This window comes from Muscardinus avellanarius, assembly GCF_963383645.1.
Source record: "Muscardinus avellanarius genome assembly, chromosome: 12".
Lineage (NCBI taxonomy): Eukaryota > Metazoa > Chordata > Mammalia > Rodentia > Gliridae > Muscardinus > Muscardinus avellanarius.
This window is the reverse complement of record NC_137798.1, coordinates 29,181,256-29,196,606: the sequence shown is the minus strand read 5'-3', so window position 1 is coordinate 29,196,606 and position 15,351 is coordinate 29,181,256. Positions and strand designations below refer to the sequence as shown.

Below are 15,351 nucleotides of genomic sequence, written 5' to 3'. Positions count from 1 at the left end.
GACCCTGTTTCAAAATAAAGAATAAAAATAGGGCTTGGGCTGTAGCTCAGAGGTAGAATGCCCCTGGGTTCCCTCCCCAGTACCACAAAGAAGAAGGAGAAGAAGAAGGAGGAGGAGGAGGAGGAGGAGGAGGAGGAGGAGGAGGAGGAGGAGGAGGAGGAGGAGGAGGAGGAGGAGGAGAAGGAGAAGGGAGGGGAAGGGGAGGGGAAGGAGGAGGGGGAGAAGGAGGGGAAGGAGAATTTTAAGGCCCCATGACAGATGGAACCCAGGGAAGGCCAGGAAAGGCGTCGTGGCGCTGGGCCTGCCATGGGGAGTGTATCTTTATTTCTTTCCCACTGTTGCTGGACTCCTTGGGATCCCGCCAAGTGCAGCAGACAGAGGGGTAATCTGCTGGAATTTTTGTCTACCATGTCTCAGCAAGGATTCATCATCATCTCCAGAAAAGCATGAAGTAATTAACCATCATAACAAATCAGGGTCCGCTCTATCCAAATTCTCAGGACTACATAAACCCTAGAGGCTTCAACTTCCTTTGAACTTACGAATATGGCCGGGAGGCAGACAGAGGCGAACTGAAAGGGCTTAGGGACTGAGTCTCTTCCTTTCATCTTCCTTTCTTTCTGGCCTGTTTTGGCCTTTTCTTTATTTCCGTTCTCTTTTCTCACTCATTTTCATCTGCTTCCCTTTTTTTGTTTTTCTTCTTCTTTTTGTGGTACTGAGGATGGAACCCAGGGGCATTCTACCTCCAAGCTACACTCCTAGCTCTATTTTTTTTCCTTTTTTTTTTTTTTTTTTTTTTTGGCGGGCCTGGGGATGGAACCCAGGGGCATTTGACCTCCGAGCCACACCCCCTGCCCTATTTTTTCTTTATTTTGAAACCGGGTCTCACTGAGTTGCAGAGGGCCTCATTAAGTAGCTGAGGCTGTCCGCGAACCGCGATCCTCCGGTCTCAGACTCCTGAATGCTGGGATTACAAGCGTGCGCCACCACACCCGGCTTATTTTTTTCCTTTATTTTGAAACAGGGTCTCACTGAGTTGCAGAGGGCCTCACTAAGTAGCTTGAGGTTATCCTCAAACTGCAAATTTCCTATCTCAGCCTCCCAAACGCTGGGATTACAAGCATGTGCCACAACACCCGGCTTCTTCTTCCCATTTTAAAATGACACACAGGCTTCTAGAACCACTGGCTCCGGAGGCCACCATCTAAAGGACCATAGGCTTTAATTTTTAAAAGTGTTTCCTTTTGACACCAGGCATACAGGTATCTATATACCAGCAGAAGAGTTGAGTGGAAGCTGGCACAATGTGCTTGGGAGGCTGAGACAGGACGATCTCAGATTTGAGGCCAGCCTCAACAATTTAGTGAGACCCTCAACAATTTACCAAGAGCCTGTTTCAAAATTAAAAAAAAATAAATTTGGGCATGGTGGCATATGCCTATAATCCCAGTAGTTGGGAGGCTGAGACAGGAGGATCCCAGATTCAAGACCAACCTCAGCAATTTAACAAGAGTCTCAGCAAACTAGCAAGGCTCTGTTTCAAAACAAAAATTAAAAAATTAAAAAGGGCTGGGGCCAGGAGTGGTAGCGCATGCTTATAATCCCAGCATTCAGGAGGCGGAGACGGGAGAATCACAGTTCACAGACAGCCTCAGCTACAGCAAAGCTCTTCTCAACTCCGTGAGACCCTGTTAAAAAAAAAAAAAAAAAAAAAAAAAGCCGGGCGTGGCGGCGCACGCTTGTAATCCCCGCGCTTGGGAGGCGGAGACAGGAGTATCGCGCAGGTTCGAAGCCAGCCGCGCGTGCTGGCTTAGGAGACCCTGTTTCTAAATAAAAATATAAAAATAGGTCTGGGAGTGTAGCCCAGAGGTAGAAGGGCTTCCAGGAACCCCAGTACCACCAAAAATAAATAAATAAATAAATAGTACCGGGGGCGGGGGAGCTCATCCTGGGTTTCATCCCCAGTACTGAAAAAAAGGAGGGAGACTGGGGAAGCCAGGTGTGGTAGCACATGCTTGTAATCCCAGCATTCAGGAGGCTGAGACAGGAGGATTGCGGTTCGAGGATAGCCTCAGTTACTACTTAGTGAGACTGTTTGCAACTCAGTGAGACCCTGTTCCAAAATAAAGAAGAAAAAAAAAAGTCTGGGGAGTATAGCCTAGAGGTAGGATGTCCCTGGGTCCAACCCCCAATATCACACAATAAAACAAAACAAAAATAAAATAAAATGGCCAAGCATCATGGTGGTGCATGCCTATAATCCCAGTACTTGGGAGGCCGAGATAGAAGGATTGCAGGTTTGAGACTAGCCTGAGCAATTTAGCAAGGTCCTTGACAACTTAATAAGAACTTTTTTTTTTTTTTTCAGTACTGGGGATGGAACCCAGGGGCATTCTACCTCTGAGCTATACCCCACTCCTATTTTATACTTTACTTTTGAAACAGGGTCTTACTAAGTTGTAGAAGGCCTCACAAGTTGCTGAGGCTGGCCATGAACCTTCAATATTCCAGTCTCAGCCTCCCAAGTACTGGGATTACAAGCACACACCACCACGCCCAGCTTGAGACCCTATTTTTCAAAGTGAAAATTAAAATTGGGCTGAGGGTATAGCCAGAGGCCAGAAGTCCCTGGTTTCAATCTCCAGTACCCTCCTCACCCACCCATGCACAAAGAGTAGAGCAGGAACATGAGTTGACTCCAGGGAGAGGTTTGGGTCCTTGGTGAGTGGCCTCAGACTTCACAGCTCTTTTACAAAGAATACGAAAAGTGATGTCTGTTGGACCCAAATTAAAAAATAAAAAACAGGAATGGAGTGAATGAGCCTTGTGCTCTATTCTTTTGCATTGCAAACACCTTTAAGTGTTATTTTAAGAAGGTAATATTGGTGAGACAGGAGGATCTGGTTCGTGGACAGCCTCAGCTACTTAGGCCCTTTGCAACTCAGTGAGACCCTGTTTCAAAATAAAAGAATAAAATAGTGCTGGGGGCGTAGCTCAGAGGTAGAATGTCCCTGGGTTCCATCCTCAGTACTGAAAAAAAAAAAAAAAAAAAAAAAAAGTAATACCGGAACACTGTGTTTTTGTTTTACAGCTGAGTAGCTTGTCCTCCGCCATCTCCCTTTCTGTGCAGTAGGTGTCAGCCGTGCACAGTCTTTCTCTGCCTAAGTCCACAGAGCATTTGTAAGAAACTGGCCCTCCCACCCACCTTTTCCCTGGTTAAAGAGACCAATTTCTTCCTATCGTAAGCATGCAAAACAACAGGCGTAGCCACTCGAGTAATAGAAACAGAGTTGGACCAAGTACTTGGGACGTGGCCAACCCAAGGACTTTGTCAAGAGGGTGACTAATGTTGGGGGGATCAGATGAAGCCCAGGGGGTCTCATTTCACAGATAGGAAGCACTGGCATTGAGATGAGTCTCTAAAAGGCCCATTTATAAGAACCAGCTCAAGAACACATGGCAGGGGAGGGCACGCTGACACATAACCCCGGTCCTTGGGACACTGAAGTTCAAGGTCAACCTCAGCAATTTAGTGAGACCCTGTTTCAAAATTTTAAAAAAGGTATAGCTCAGTAGCAAATACCTCTGGGTTTAATCCCCAATACACCCCCCCCCACACACACACACACATAAACTCGGGGAGTGGTGATCTAAAGTCTTTATCTTCTCTCAGATGAAAAAAGCTGAGCTATTGTGTCCTGGAAAAGGCACATCCTGCTTGCCCATGAAGAGATTAACTGTCTGGTCTTTGACCTCAGGTAAAACAGTTCCCTGAGCCTCAATTTCCTAATCTTTAAAATATTTAAAATAGGAACTCAGGAACTCGACACCGGCATGGTGGCGCACACTTGTAATCCCAGGATTTGGGAGGCAGAGACAGGAAGACCAAGGTTCATGGACAGCACAGCGGCAGCTACTTAGCGAGGCCCTCTCTAACTCAGTGAGACCCTGTTTCAAAAAAAGAAAAAAAATCTAAAAAAGCCTGGGGGTGTAGCTCGGAGGTACAATGCCCCTGGGTTCTATCCCCAGTACAACAACAACAACAAAAAGGGAACTCGGGGTTTAAGTCAAAGGTAGAGCCTGCCACATCTCTAACACCACAAATAACAAACAATAATAATAAAAAATTAAAATAGGGCTGGGGATTTAGCTCCATGATAGAGTATTCACCCAGCATGCACAATACCTTAGGTTCAATCTCCAACAGCACCAGAAAAAAAAGAAAAAAAAATCTTTAAAATAACTTTGTCGCCAGGCATAGTAGCGCATGTTTGTAATCCCCATGCTTGGGAGGCTGAGACAGGAGGATCACACAGGTTCGAAGCCAGCCTCAGCTACTTAGTGAGGCTCTCAGCAACTTAGTGAGACCCTGTTTCCAAATAAAATATAAAATAGGTCTGGGAGTATAGCCCGGAGGTAGAAAGCCTCTGGGTTCCACCCCTAGTACCACCAAAATAAATAAATAAATAAATAAATAAAATAACTTTGTCTTCCTAAGATAGTAAGGGGGGGGGATGAGATATTGTTAAAAAAAATTTGTGAAATGCAAAACATTATCTAAATGTAGACCAAAATTAAAATATAAAGGTAAGTGTAGAATAGTTATGGATGAAAATTTTCGTTTTCAAGATGTGATACATTTTAGTTAATCCTTTTTATAGATTTGTGTGTGTGTGTGTGTGTGTGTGTGTGTGTGTGTGTGTGTATTACTGGGGATGGAACCCAGGGGCATTCTACCTCCGAGCTCCGTCCCAAGGTCTATTTTTTATTCTTTATTCTCGCTGAGTTGCAAAGGGCCTACTAGGTAGTAGCTGAGTCTGTCCGCGAACTGCAGTCCTCCTGTCTCAGCCTCGCAAATGCTGGGATCACAAGTGTTCGCCACCACGCCCGGCTAGATTTTTCTCAACATATTACACCAAGACTTTTCTTTCTCTCTTAGGTTCAATGTTAGTCACATGGAATTTTGACACATTGAGAGTTTATGACACAAAAAGATTCCAACCTAAAGAGAGGCACATAATCTAAATAATGGTCCCTTTAAAGGAGCTGAGATTCCTTTCTAGCTTTTACATTGCATAATTAATAGACTGTCAAGCCTATATACATTCCAAGTATATATTAATCTCCAACAACCCTTTCCAATTTAGTGTTACACAATGTCCCAAGAATGTATTTGATCCCATAAGTACCCTCAGCTTTATATAATTCATTAGTTGAAAGGTCTAAAGCTTACCGTCCTGTTGTCCAACTTGCACTCATTTTGACAAGCCTCAAATTCATCACCTTCATATTTTATCATATATGAAGTCTAAACCATCTAAGTTCCAACTATAAAACGTTACTGAAAGAACTCACGTTTGAGAAGCAGAAAGATTATTTGTTTTATCCCTTGCTGCTGAAATCTGAGCAGAAGTCTTCAAATACAATTTTCTAAATATGAATCCACCAAATTTTCTCTCAGTGCTTTCTAAGGTTGTTAGAAAAAGCCAGAGGCAATTTCATTTCTTTCTTTCTTTTTTTCCTCCTTTTCATTTTCCGTGACTCATTCCCTCCTGTGGAGTTTTGTGCTATATATCTCTGCCTTGTCGTCTGTTCTTTTTGTTGAAAATCCTTTATACACCACCTTTTTTTTTTTTTTGCTGAGGTTTTCAATTTGTTATATCTTGAACCAGCAGAAGAAGGAGAAGGGGTTGCAAGTCAACCTTTGAAACCTCTTAATACTTGCTGAGTGATCAAAGGAGCAGACTGAAAAGATTGCTAATTGGACTTTAACCCATTTGGAAAGCTTTTGGTACATAACGCATCCAACCCCAACCTAAAGAATTAAATATTTATTTTCCCAAAACCCCCAACTCTTTTGGAACATATTCTGTAGTCAGAAGTCATTTTGGGGAATTTTATTTTTTAGACCCACTTTGTGTGTGTGTGTGTGTGTGTGTGTGTGTGTGTGTGTGTGTGTGTTTTACTGGTGATGGAAATAAGGGGCATGCTACCTCTGAACTATACCTTCAATCCCATTTAAAAAAAAAAAAAGAACAGGAAGCCGGGCGTGGTGGCGCATGCTTGTAATCCCCGCGCTTGGGAGGCTGAGACAGGAGGATCGCACGGGTTCGAAGCCAGCCTCAGTTACTTAGTGAGGCTCTCGGCAACTTAGTGAGACCCTGTTGCCAAATAAAAATATAAAAATAGGTCTGGTAGTGTAGCCCGGAGGTAGAAAGCCTCTGGGTTCCACTCCCAGTACCACCAAAAAAATAAAAATAAATAAATAAATAAACAGGATCTCACTAAGTTGCTAAGACTGGCTTCAAACCTGTGATTCTCCTGTCTCAACCTTCCAAGTACTGGTATTACAGTCTTGAGCCACCACACCTAGCTTTAGACCCACTTTAAAATAATTTTGCACCGGGCGTGGTGGTGTTCAAAGCCAGCTGCGCTTGCTTAAGAGACCCTGTTTAAAAAAAAAAAAAAAAAAAGTATTAAATGGGTCTGGGAGTGTAGCCCAGAGGTAGAAGGGCTTCCAGGAACCCCAGCACCACAAAAATAAATAAATAAATAAATAAATAAATAAATAAATAATAAATAAAATAATTTTGCATAGTATATTAAATAAGATTTAAAATAACTTTAAGCCCGGAGTGGTGGCACCCGCTTGTAATCCCAGCATTCAGGAGGCTAAGACCAGACCGCGTGATTGCAGTTCATCAGCTACTTAGTGAGGCTCTCCACAATTTAGAGAGACCCTGTTTCAAAATAAAGAATAAAAAATGGGGCAGGGGTGTAGCTCAGAGGTCGAATGGCCCTGGGTTCCATCCCCAGACACACAAAAATAAATTAATTAATTAAAATAAAATAACTTCAAGCGTATGGTGGTATCTGCTTCAAGCTGCCTTTTTCCAGTTTACAATTAGAAACAGACGTCACTCTTACTTGTCAGGCTGCAATTTCTGAGTGAATTCATCAGGGAACAGAGGTACAGTATCGACACGGTAGTAAGCTAGTCATCTCTCAGCACCCATAAATCTGCTTCGTGAGCAGTGGGGTGCTGATAATTCCCCCATCTGCTTTTCAAATAACCTATAGATGCAAAAATATTAGAAGTTGTGAGGCCAGGGTCAGAACAGTATCTTTTGTTTCATTCAGCCCTCAAGAAGAGCTGTGGACAGAAAAGCTACCACCTCTTCCTGGTGATCTTGTTTCCTCGAAACTCTTCATAACTCAAAACGGCACTAAAAAAAACTTATTTTATTCTGAATCCCTTCCATCCTCCTCCCCCCCCCTCCCCGCCCGTGGATTCCTCTATTTTTAAGAAGAGGACGGCCTAACAACCTTCTCTCCTATCTCCTTAAATGATCCAGACCTAAATGTCTTAATGCCTTGGCCAGTTTATTTCTGATGGCATTAAAAGTATCTGCACAACTGTTCCTTTATTTATAAAGCCGGGCGACCTGTAATGCAATCCTAGCAAACCAGTTTCCCGGCGAGAAAGGATTTTGCTCCCACTTAGTTAGAGGGAAGAAGATGGAGAAAGAGCCGATTACAAAGAGAAATGTTTTAATCCGTTTTCTTTAATCCGATGTCTTTGGGGGCTCGGTGCTGATATTTAAATTGAAGAGAGGGAGGAGATAGCGCTGAGGATGGAGAGGAGCGGGAGGTGGGGGAGGAGCCTCGCTCGGCAAATAAAACCCGTGGCTAAAAGGGAAGCACATTCGCGTGCGGAGGAACCACTCGCCCGGAGCCCGAGCGATGGAGCAGCCCGCGCCCTGAGCGAGGCCGGGGGAGCCGGGGCGGAGGGCGCGAGGGCAAGGAAAGCCACAGCAGGTGGACGACAGATCGAGAACGAGCCGGCCAGGTCCACGGCGGTGTTTTTCTGAAAGAGAAGAAAGTACCTGAGGATTGCCCTTTTCCCCACTGCAGTGAATGAAAACTTCTTTTCTCCTAACCACAGGAAAAGACTAAGGGGAGGTAAAGGCGATCTCTGTTTTATTAAGGGGAGAACTGAAGGGAAATCCAGATTTTCTTTTTGAAGCCAAGCCACTGCCTGGTACACAGAGCAGAACCATCCTGGTTTCTGAAGATATACCCCTTTCAAGAGAATTCCAGCTGGAGTCGCTGGTACAGTTCTATTTTTATATTTTTATATATATAGTACGTTCCCCCTCCCCATTCCTTTTTTTCTTGGAACAACACGGTCCTTGTTGTGAGCAGGAAAAAAAAAAGTGTCGATACAAAGTAGGAATATTTTCCGTTTTCCGTTTTTCCTGCTTGTCTTTTTGAGAGGGTAGATGCTGGCATTTTAATTTGAAAGGCTCTCTCTCACTATACATACATACATACATACATACATACATATATACATATATATATATTTGCGCACGTATATATTTATAAAATATATATATTTGCACACGTACGCATTTGCATTTAGAAAGATAGCTTTTGGAGGTTGGAATCCTACTGACAAAGATGGAAAAAGAAGCCAGGCACCGAAACAACGCTGGAAAGAACCAGCCAGGTGCGAGCGAGCCCAAGGCCAGCGCGGAGGCGGGTTCCGGAGGGGGCGGAGTGGCCCTGAAGAAGGAGATCGGATTGGTCAGCGCTTGCGGTATCATTGTAGGTGAGTCCAATTCCTTCTCCCACCTGCCGACCCTTCCGCTCTCTGGGGTACCCCTGTGGGATCTAGCCCCTAAAGCTCTCATTTTGGCTTCCAACTCTTAGGAAAGCATTGCTAGTCACCTGTGCTATACCCCCCTCCACGGGTCAAGTTTGGGATTTGGGAAGTGCTGTTAGTCTGTGGACACTAGAAATAGTTGTGTACATAGAATGAAGCGAATAGGGGTCACAAGCCTGGCTGATCATGCGTCGCAGCATTCCCCGGGAGCTTGTTAAAAATAGAGGTCTCCACCGTCTTCACCTGGATTTTTAGCTAGCTTTATGCAGCCAGCCTCAGAAGGCTGAAGCACTATCTCCTAGATATTTTGGTGTTTTGTGTTATGTGAAACTATGGAATGTGTAGTAAAAATAGCAGCAACAAGAATAATGCCTTGACCTTTTATAAAAGTGCTTCCACCCAGTGCAGCACTTTGACTGTGTCAGGTAGATGTGACAGGGACGTTACTCCCATTTCACAGACTAGGAAGTTATGGAAAGCAAAAGGGGCCTGGTTATGTTCCCCTCTGAATGGACACTTTGCATAATCCCTGCATTTGGGAGGCAGAGAGAGGAGGATGCAGGTTCCATACCAACCTCACAGTTTAGCAAGACTCTCAGCAACCTAGTGCAACTCTGTTTCAAGATAAAAAAATAAAATACAGCAGGGCATGCTCACACACACTTGTAATCCTGGCACTTGGGAGGCTGAGAGAAGAAGGATCACAAGTTCAGTCAGCCTCAGCAATTGGTGAGGCCTTCTGCAATTTAGTGAGACCCTGTTTAAAAATAAAGAGTAAAATAGGGCTGAGGGTGTAGCATGGAGGTAGAATGCTCCTGGGTTCAATCCTTAGTAACTAACACACACACACACACACACACACACACACACACACACACACGGAAAAAAAAAAACCTTTGCACTTTCTCTTGTTGCGTAGTGGAATCCACCTATCTCTTTAACACCCACCCTATAGGTTCTCAGAGGGAATCTGGAGTAACTAGAAGGTGAAGTGGAGGAGGAACTGATGGGTCATATATTTACCCTAGCTTGGAGGTTCTGAACGTGAAGGGCCCAGGTGGCCCCAAGGGTGCCAGTGCCGGCCGGACCTGTTGATATTCCCTTCCATCCCTTCCAGTGGTACTCTGTAAGGTAGGGGGTCACAAATACAGCTGTTTCTATATAGCACAGCCTCCTCTTTCCAGCAAAGCCATGGAGATGGCTGACAGGCAATGATTCCTTCCTGCCCTTATTTCAGAGAGTGAGTTTTGTCTGCCATCTTTGGTGGAGAGCTTTACCTTCTTTCCAGGGAAAAAGGGTGCAGAAAGGTCAGGCCCAGATGTTTATGTATCGTCTCTCTCTAGAGTTCCTTTGTGAAGGCTTACGGTGTCCTGGTGCCTATAAGCCAGCTTCTCTGGACAACACCCTGCTCCATGCGTAGCTCAGAGATGCTTGGGCAGCCAAGCAACAGTGACACTGGAGAACGCCCTTGAAGTCAAATAAAATCAGTGCAGTATTCAGATAATCCTCCTCGCCTCTCCACCCAGCCTTCAGCGATCATGCTGTCTCCAATCCCTTTTCAAAATGGAATCCCACTTTTTCTATTTCTCTGCTTCTGGAAGGCTTTTTAGCAATCAACAGTTATAAAAAATGAAACATTTTTTAAAAAATGCAGTCATGGTCTGAACCTCTCGTTACCTTTTCTCATTACATTTTTTACCTCTCCTTCACTTTATCTCAATTGCTCTGTAAAATGAGATCAACCAGGTACTCAATATGTACAGCACATGCCAATTTAAGGTCTATAAATAGCCCAGAGCCTGTTACCTTTTTCATCAATTTGGTTGATAGGATTAAGCACTTTCCTCTCTTGGGAAGGCTCTGATTCATATACAACTGTGAGTGCACGGATGCACACACTCTCAAATACACACACACACACACACACACACACACACACAATCTTTTTTTTTTTTTTTTTTTTTTGTGTGTGTGTGTGTGTGGTACTTGGGACAGAACCCAGAGGCTTTTTTTACCTCCAGGCTATACTCCCAGACCTATTTTGTATTTTATTTGGAAACAGGGTCTCACTAAGTTTCTGAGAGCCTCACTAAGTAGCTGAGGCTGGCTTCGAACCTGTGTGATCCTCCTGTCTCAGCCTCCCAAGCGTGGGGATTACAAGTGTGCGCCACATCGCCCGGCTCACCCATCCTTTTATAAGTACAATTATTCACAGGTAGAGGGTATTTTCCTATGTACTGAAGTTTTTGCTCTTTAGCATTTTTTTTTTCTGAAACTATAAAGAAACGGGAGTGTTCAGGTATACTAAATACAATTTCAGTGGGATGAACGTTGCTACTGATCTGTCCGTGACCTCATAGATAGTGCTTCAACGTGAAATAGTTCCTAAGCTCCCCACAGTGACGTTGCAGTAACAAACGACTCTGGTGCAGGGTTTTCAAATATAGTATGTGATGTGAAGAGAATCAGGGTGTTTTTACAAAGTACACAAACTCTTGTAGAGTGAATCAGTAGCCCTGCCTCCATTCAAACTAGGATAAGAAACAAATTTCCCCCTTACAGCCAGGCATGGAGGCACATGTCTGTAATCCTAGCACATGGAAGGCTGAGTCAGGGAACGCAGGTTCAAGAACAGCCTCAGTAGTTTAGTGAGGCTCTCAGGAACTTAGTAAGACCCTGTTTTCAAATAAGAAATAAAGTAGGTCTGAAGATGTAGCTTGGAGGTAGAATGCCGCTGGGTTTAGTTCTCAGTATCCCCCCACACACACTTATTTCCCCTGGAGGATGACGCAGGGACAGATCCTTTCTGCTTCCCCTCCTGCGTGGCTGCTGAGCTGTGCTGAGGAGCTGCCTTGTCCTCTTCTGGAGGGGTTTCCAACTGGAAGGAGCAATTCAAGTTTTTCCAAGACCAAATGCAAAAATAGAACTAGATCTGCTATTCAGTGTAAACACTATGGAACAAAGAGAATTGTAAGGCAAAAAGATACAGGAAATTTCCTAAGTGAATCAGATGACATGGAAAGGAGCATTTGCCCCAAATCGGTCCACTCTGTAGTCAATTTATTTATTTATCATTTGTTCCTTTACTTTTAGTTACTGGGGATGGAGCCTAGGGACATTGTACCTCCAAGCTGCACTGCCAGCGCTACTTTTTATTCCCTATTTTGAAACAGGATCTCACTAAGTTGTGGAGGGCCTCACTAAGTAAGCTGAGGCTGGCTGCAAACCTGTGATCCTCCTGCCTCGGCCTCCTAAGTACTGGGATTACAAGCGTGTGCCATCATTCCGGACTACTCAGTTGATTAAGAAAACTACCCTCATACATGCTCATAAATTGTATTCACAATCATCTTGGATAAGTGAAGATAAGAATAGCAGAATGTCAGGTACTGTGGAAATTCAAATGACCTTCAGAAGACTCATGCCCTATAGTTATTTATAATCTGATTAGATTTGCATTAAACAACTGAGAATTAATGGCGGAGCTTAGTTGTGTAAGAACTAGGGAAGGGCAAAGTTAGATCCATGACTGGAGGCTCAAGGAGAGAAAGGTTCTTATGGGTAAACAGATTAAGAAGCTTCTTGAAGAGTTTGAGGAAAGATGAAGTTGAGAAGATAATTCTAGGATACTTTGTAAGTAAAAGGATAATGACTAGCCTACAGTAATGGCCCATAGCTGTAATCCTAGTACTTGGGAGGCTGAGACAGAAGGATTCCAAGTTCAAAGCTAGTCTCCTTAATTTAGTAAGAGGTGTTGTGAAATCTTTTTTTTTTTTTTTTTTTTTTTTTTTTTTTTTTTTTTACTGGAGATGGAATCCAGGGACATTCTACCTCTGAGCTACACTCTCCTAGCCCTATTTTTTATTCTTTATTTTGAAACCGGTTCTCACTGAGTTGCAAAGGGCCTAAGTAGCTGAGGCTGTCCTTGAACTGTGATCCTCCTGTTTCCCGAATGCTGGGATTACAAGCATGCACCACCACGCCTAGCTTCCAAAATCTTAAATAAGAGCCAGGCGTGGTGGTGCATGCCTGGGAGAGTAAGACCAGAGGATCATAGGTTCGAGAACAACTTCAGCAAGCACTGAGACTCATCAACCTAGTAAGACCCCTCTTTCAAAATAAAGGAAGTAGCCAGGCGTGGTGGCGCACGCTTGTAATCCCGCGCTTGGGAGGCTGAGACAGGAGGATCGCGCAGGTTCGAAGCCAGCCTCAGCTACTTAGTGAGGCTCTCAGCAACTTAGTGAGACCCTGTTTCCAAATAAAATAGGTCTGGGATATATAGCCCAGAGGTAGAAAGCCTCTGGGTTCCACCCCCAGTACCACACACACACACAAAAAAAAAAAAAAAAAAAGAAAAGAAAAGAAAGGAGGTAGAACAACCTCTGGGTTCAGTCCTCTATAAACACATTCACACACACACACACACACACACACACACACACACACACTAAAAAAAAAACCTTAAAAAATAAAAAAGTTGGGCATGGTGGTGCATGCTTGTAATTCTAGTACTTGGGAGGCTGAGACAGGAGGATCACAGGTTCAAAGCCAGTCTCAGCCTCAGCAACTTAGTGCACCCTGTTTCAAATGAAAAATAAAACAGGTCCGGGGGTATATCCTGGAGAATGAAGGCCCCTGAGAATGAAGGCCCCTGGGTTCCATCCCCAGTACCACATACACAAAATAATAGTAGCAAAACAATAATAGTAATAATAATAATTATTATTATAATTAAAAGGGCTAAGGCTGCAGCTCAGTGGTAGAATGCCTCCTGGGTTCAGTACCCTCCCCCCATGCACATACACACAAAGAATAATGACTAAATTGGTATTTCCCTGAGCACATATTGTTGTCTTGGGGCTGGGGGTATAACTTAGCAGTAAAGGGCTTTCCTAGAAATCCCTAGCACCGCAAAAACAAATTCTTGATTGGGAGTGTAGAGCATGTACTTAGCAGGTATGAGTTCCTCCATTCAATCCTTGGTGCCAAAAAAATTAATAAATAAATTATGTCCTGAGGCTAGGCATGGTGGAACACTTGGAATTACACTTGTAATTCCAGATTTTGGGAGGCTGATACAGGAGGATCGAAGGTTCAAGGCCAGCTAAGCAATTTAACAAGACCTTGTTTCAGTATAAAAAATGAAAAGCCAAGCGTGGTGGCGCACGCTTGTCATCCCAGCATTTGGGAGGCTGAGACCGGAGGATCGCGGTTTGCGGCCAGCCTCAGCCTCTTAGTGAGGCCATTTGCAACTTAGTGAGACCCTGTTTCAAAATAAAGAATAAAATATAGAGCAGGGGGTCTAGCTCAGAGGTCAAATGCCCCTGGTTCCATCCCCAGACCCGCAAAAACAAAACAAAAAAAGAATAAAAAATAGGGCTGGAGGTGTCACTTGGAGGTAGAATGCCCCTGGGTTCAATCCCCAGAACTGCAATCAATCAATCAATCAATCAATCAAGTAGGGCTGGGGCATAGCTCAGAGGTAAAATGCCCCTGGGTTCAATCCCTAGAACCACAAACATACACAGACAAATAGTATTTATTGAGCTCTTACTAAATGCTAATACTTCCTTACGCAAGTTCCTGTGCTATAAGCTCTTTGCATATATATATATATATTACTTAATCCTGACAAGAGTCCTATGGAAATAGGATTAGTCCAGGAGCAGTTTGGTTGAACTGTTACTGCCAGGACTACATAGGTTCCCTCAAAGCGCAGAATTACGGGAAATGAATGACTAGCAGGAGTTGCTTTGAGTCTGGAAAAGAAAATAAGAATCCAACAGGTAAAAAGTTGTGTCCAAGAGATAGAACACAGCAGTCCGTTTTATTTAGAAAATAAATACAATAAAAACACCCTGTACGCTGATTAAATGAACTTCTTAGGCCATCACTACATACACAACTTTTCTGAATTAAATCGGCTGACTAGTTGTAGGCGGAGGTGCCGGGCTTAGTGGTTGGAACTTCTCAAAGTTGCCTGGCTACCAAGCTTTCCTCCGAGGGCTCGCCCAGCGGCACAGCTGCTTACAAAAACTGCCTCAGGAGTTTATTGCTCTCACTGTTGGGGCGAGGGGCAGATCTAGAAAAGCAGCCAGGAGCAAGTTATTCAAGAAGAAGATTCTGATTTATAGAAAAACAAGAACCTGCCTGGAGCAATGGACACACCTGTCATCGCTGAGTAGCGCAGCTGCTCAGAAGGCTGAGGCAGGAGGGTCACAAGTTTGAAGCCAACCTGGGCAATTTAGCAAGAACATGTCTTCAAAATTAAGAAAAGGAAGGTGGGCACCGGGCGTGGTGGCGCACGTTTGTAATCCCAGCATTCGAGAGGCTGAGACCAAAGGATCACAGTTTATGGACAGCCTCAGCTACTTAGTGAGGCCCTCTGCGATTTAGTGAAACCCTGTTTCAAAATAAAAATACAAAATAGGGCTGGGGGGTGTTGTAGGTCAGAGGTCAAATGCCCCTGGTTCTATCCCCAGAACCACCAAAAAAGAAAAGAAAAAAAAAAAAAAAAAAGGAAGCTGGGCACGGTGGCACGCCCCTGTAATCCTAGTACTTAGGAGTTGAAACCGGAGAATCATTGGTTCAATGACTGCCTTAGCAAAGAGTGAGACTCATCACACTAGCAAGACTTTGTTTCAAAATAAAAAAAATGAAATAGAGCTGGGGGTACAGCTTGG

General features: G+C 43.9%; 1 protein-coding gene across 1 annotated transcript in view; it reads left to right on the top strand.

The window, feature by feature from the left end:
* Positions 1 to 8,445: 8,445 nt before the first annotated feature.
* SLC7A8 (solute carrier family 7 member 8) overlaps positions 8,446 to 15,351 on the top strand; it is a gene marked incomplete at both ends in the record, with an annotated part of 64,403 nt that continues 57,497 nt past the window's right edge. Inside the window, one exon of the mRNA XM_080707491.1 lies at positions 8,446 to 8,614. Within this exon, the coding sequence (XP_080563617.1) occupies positions 8,464 to 8,614 (151 nt within the window). The remainder of the gene's footprint in view (positions 8,615 to 15,351) is intronic.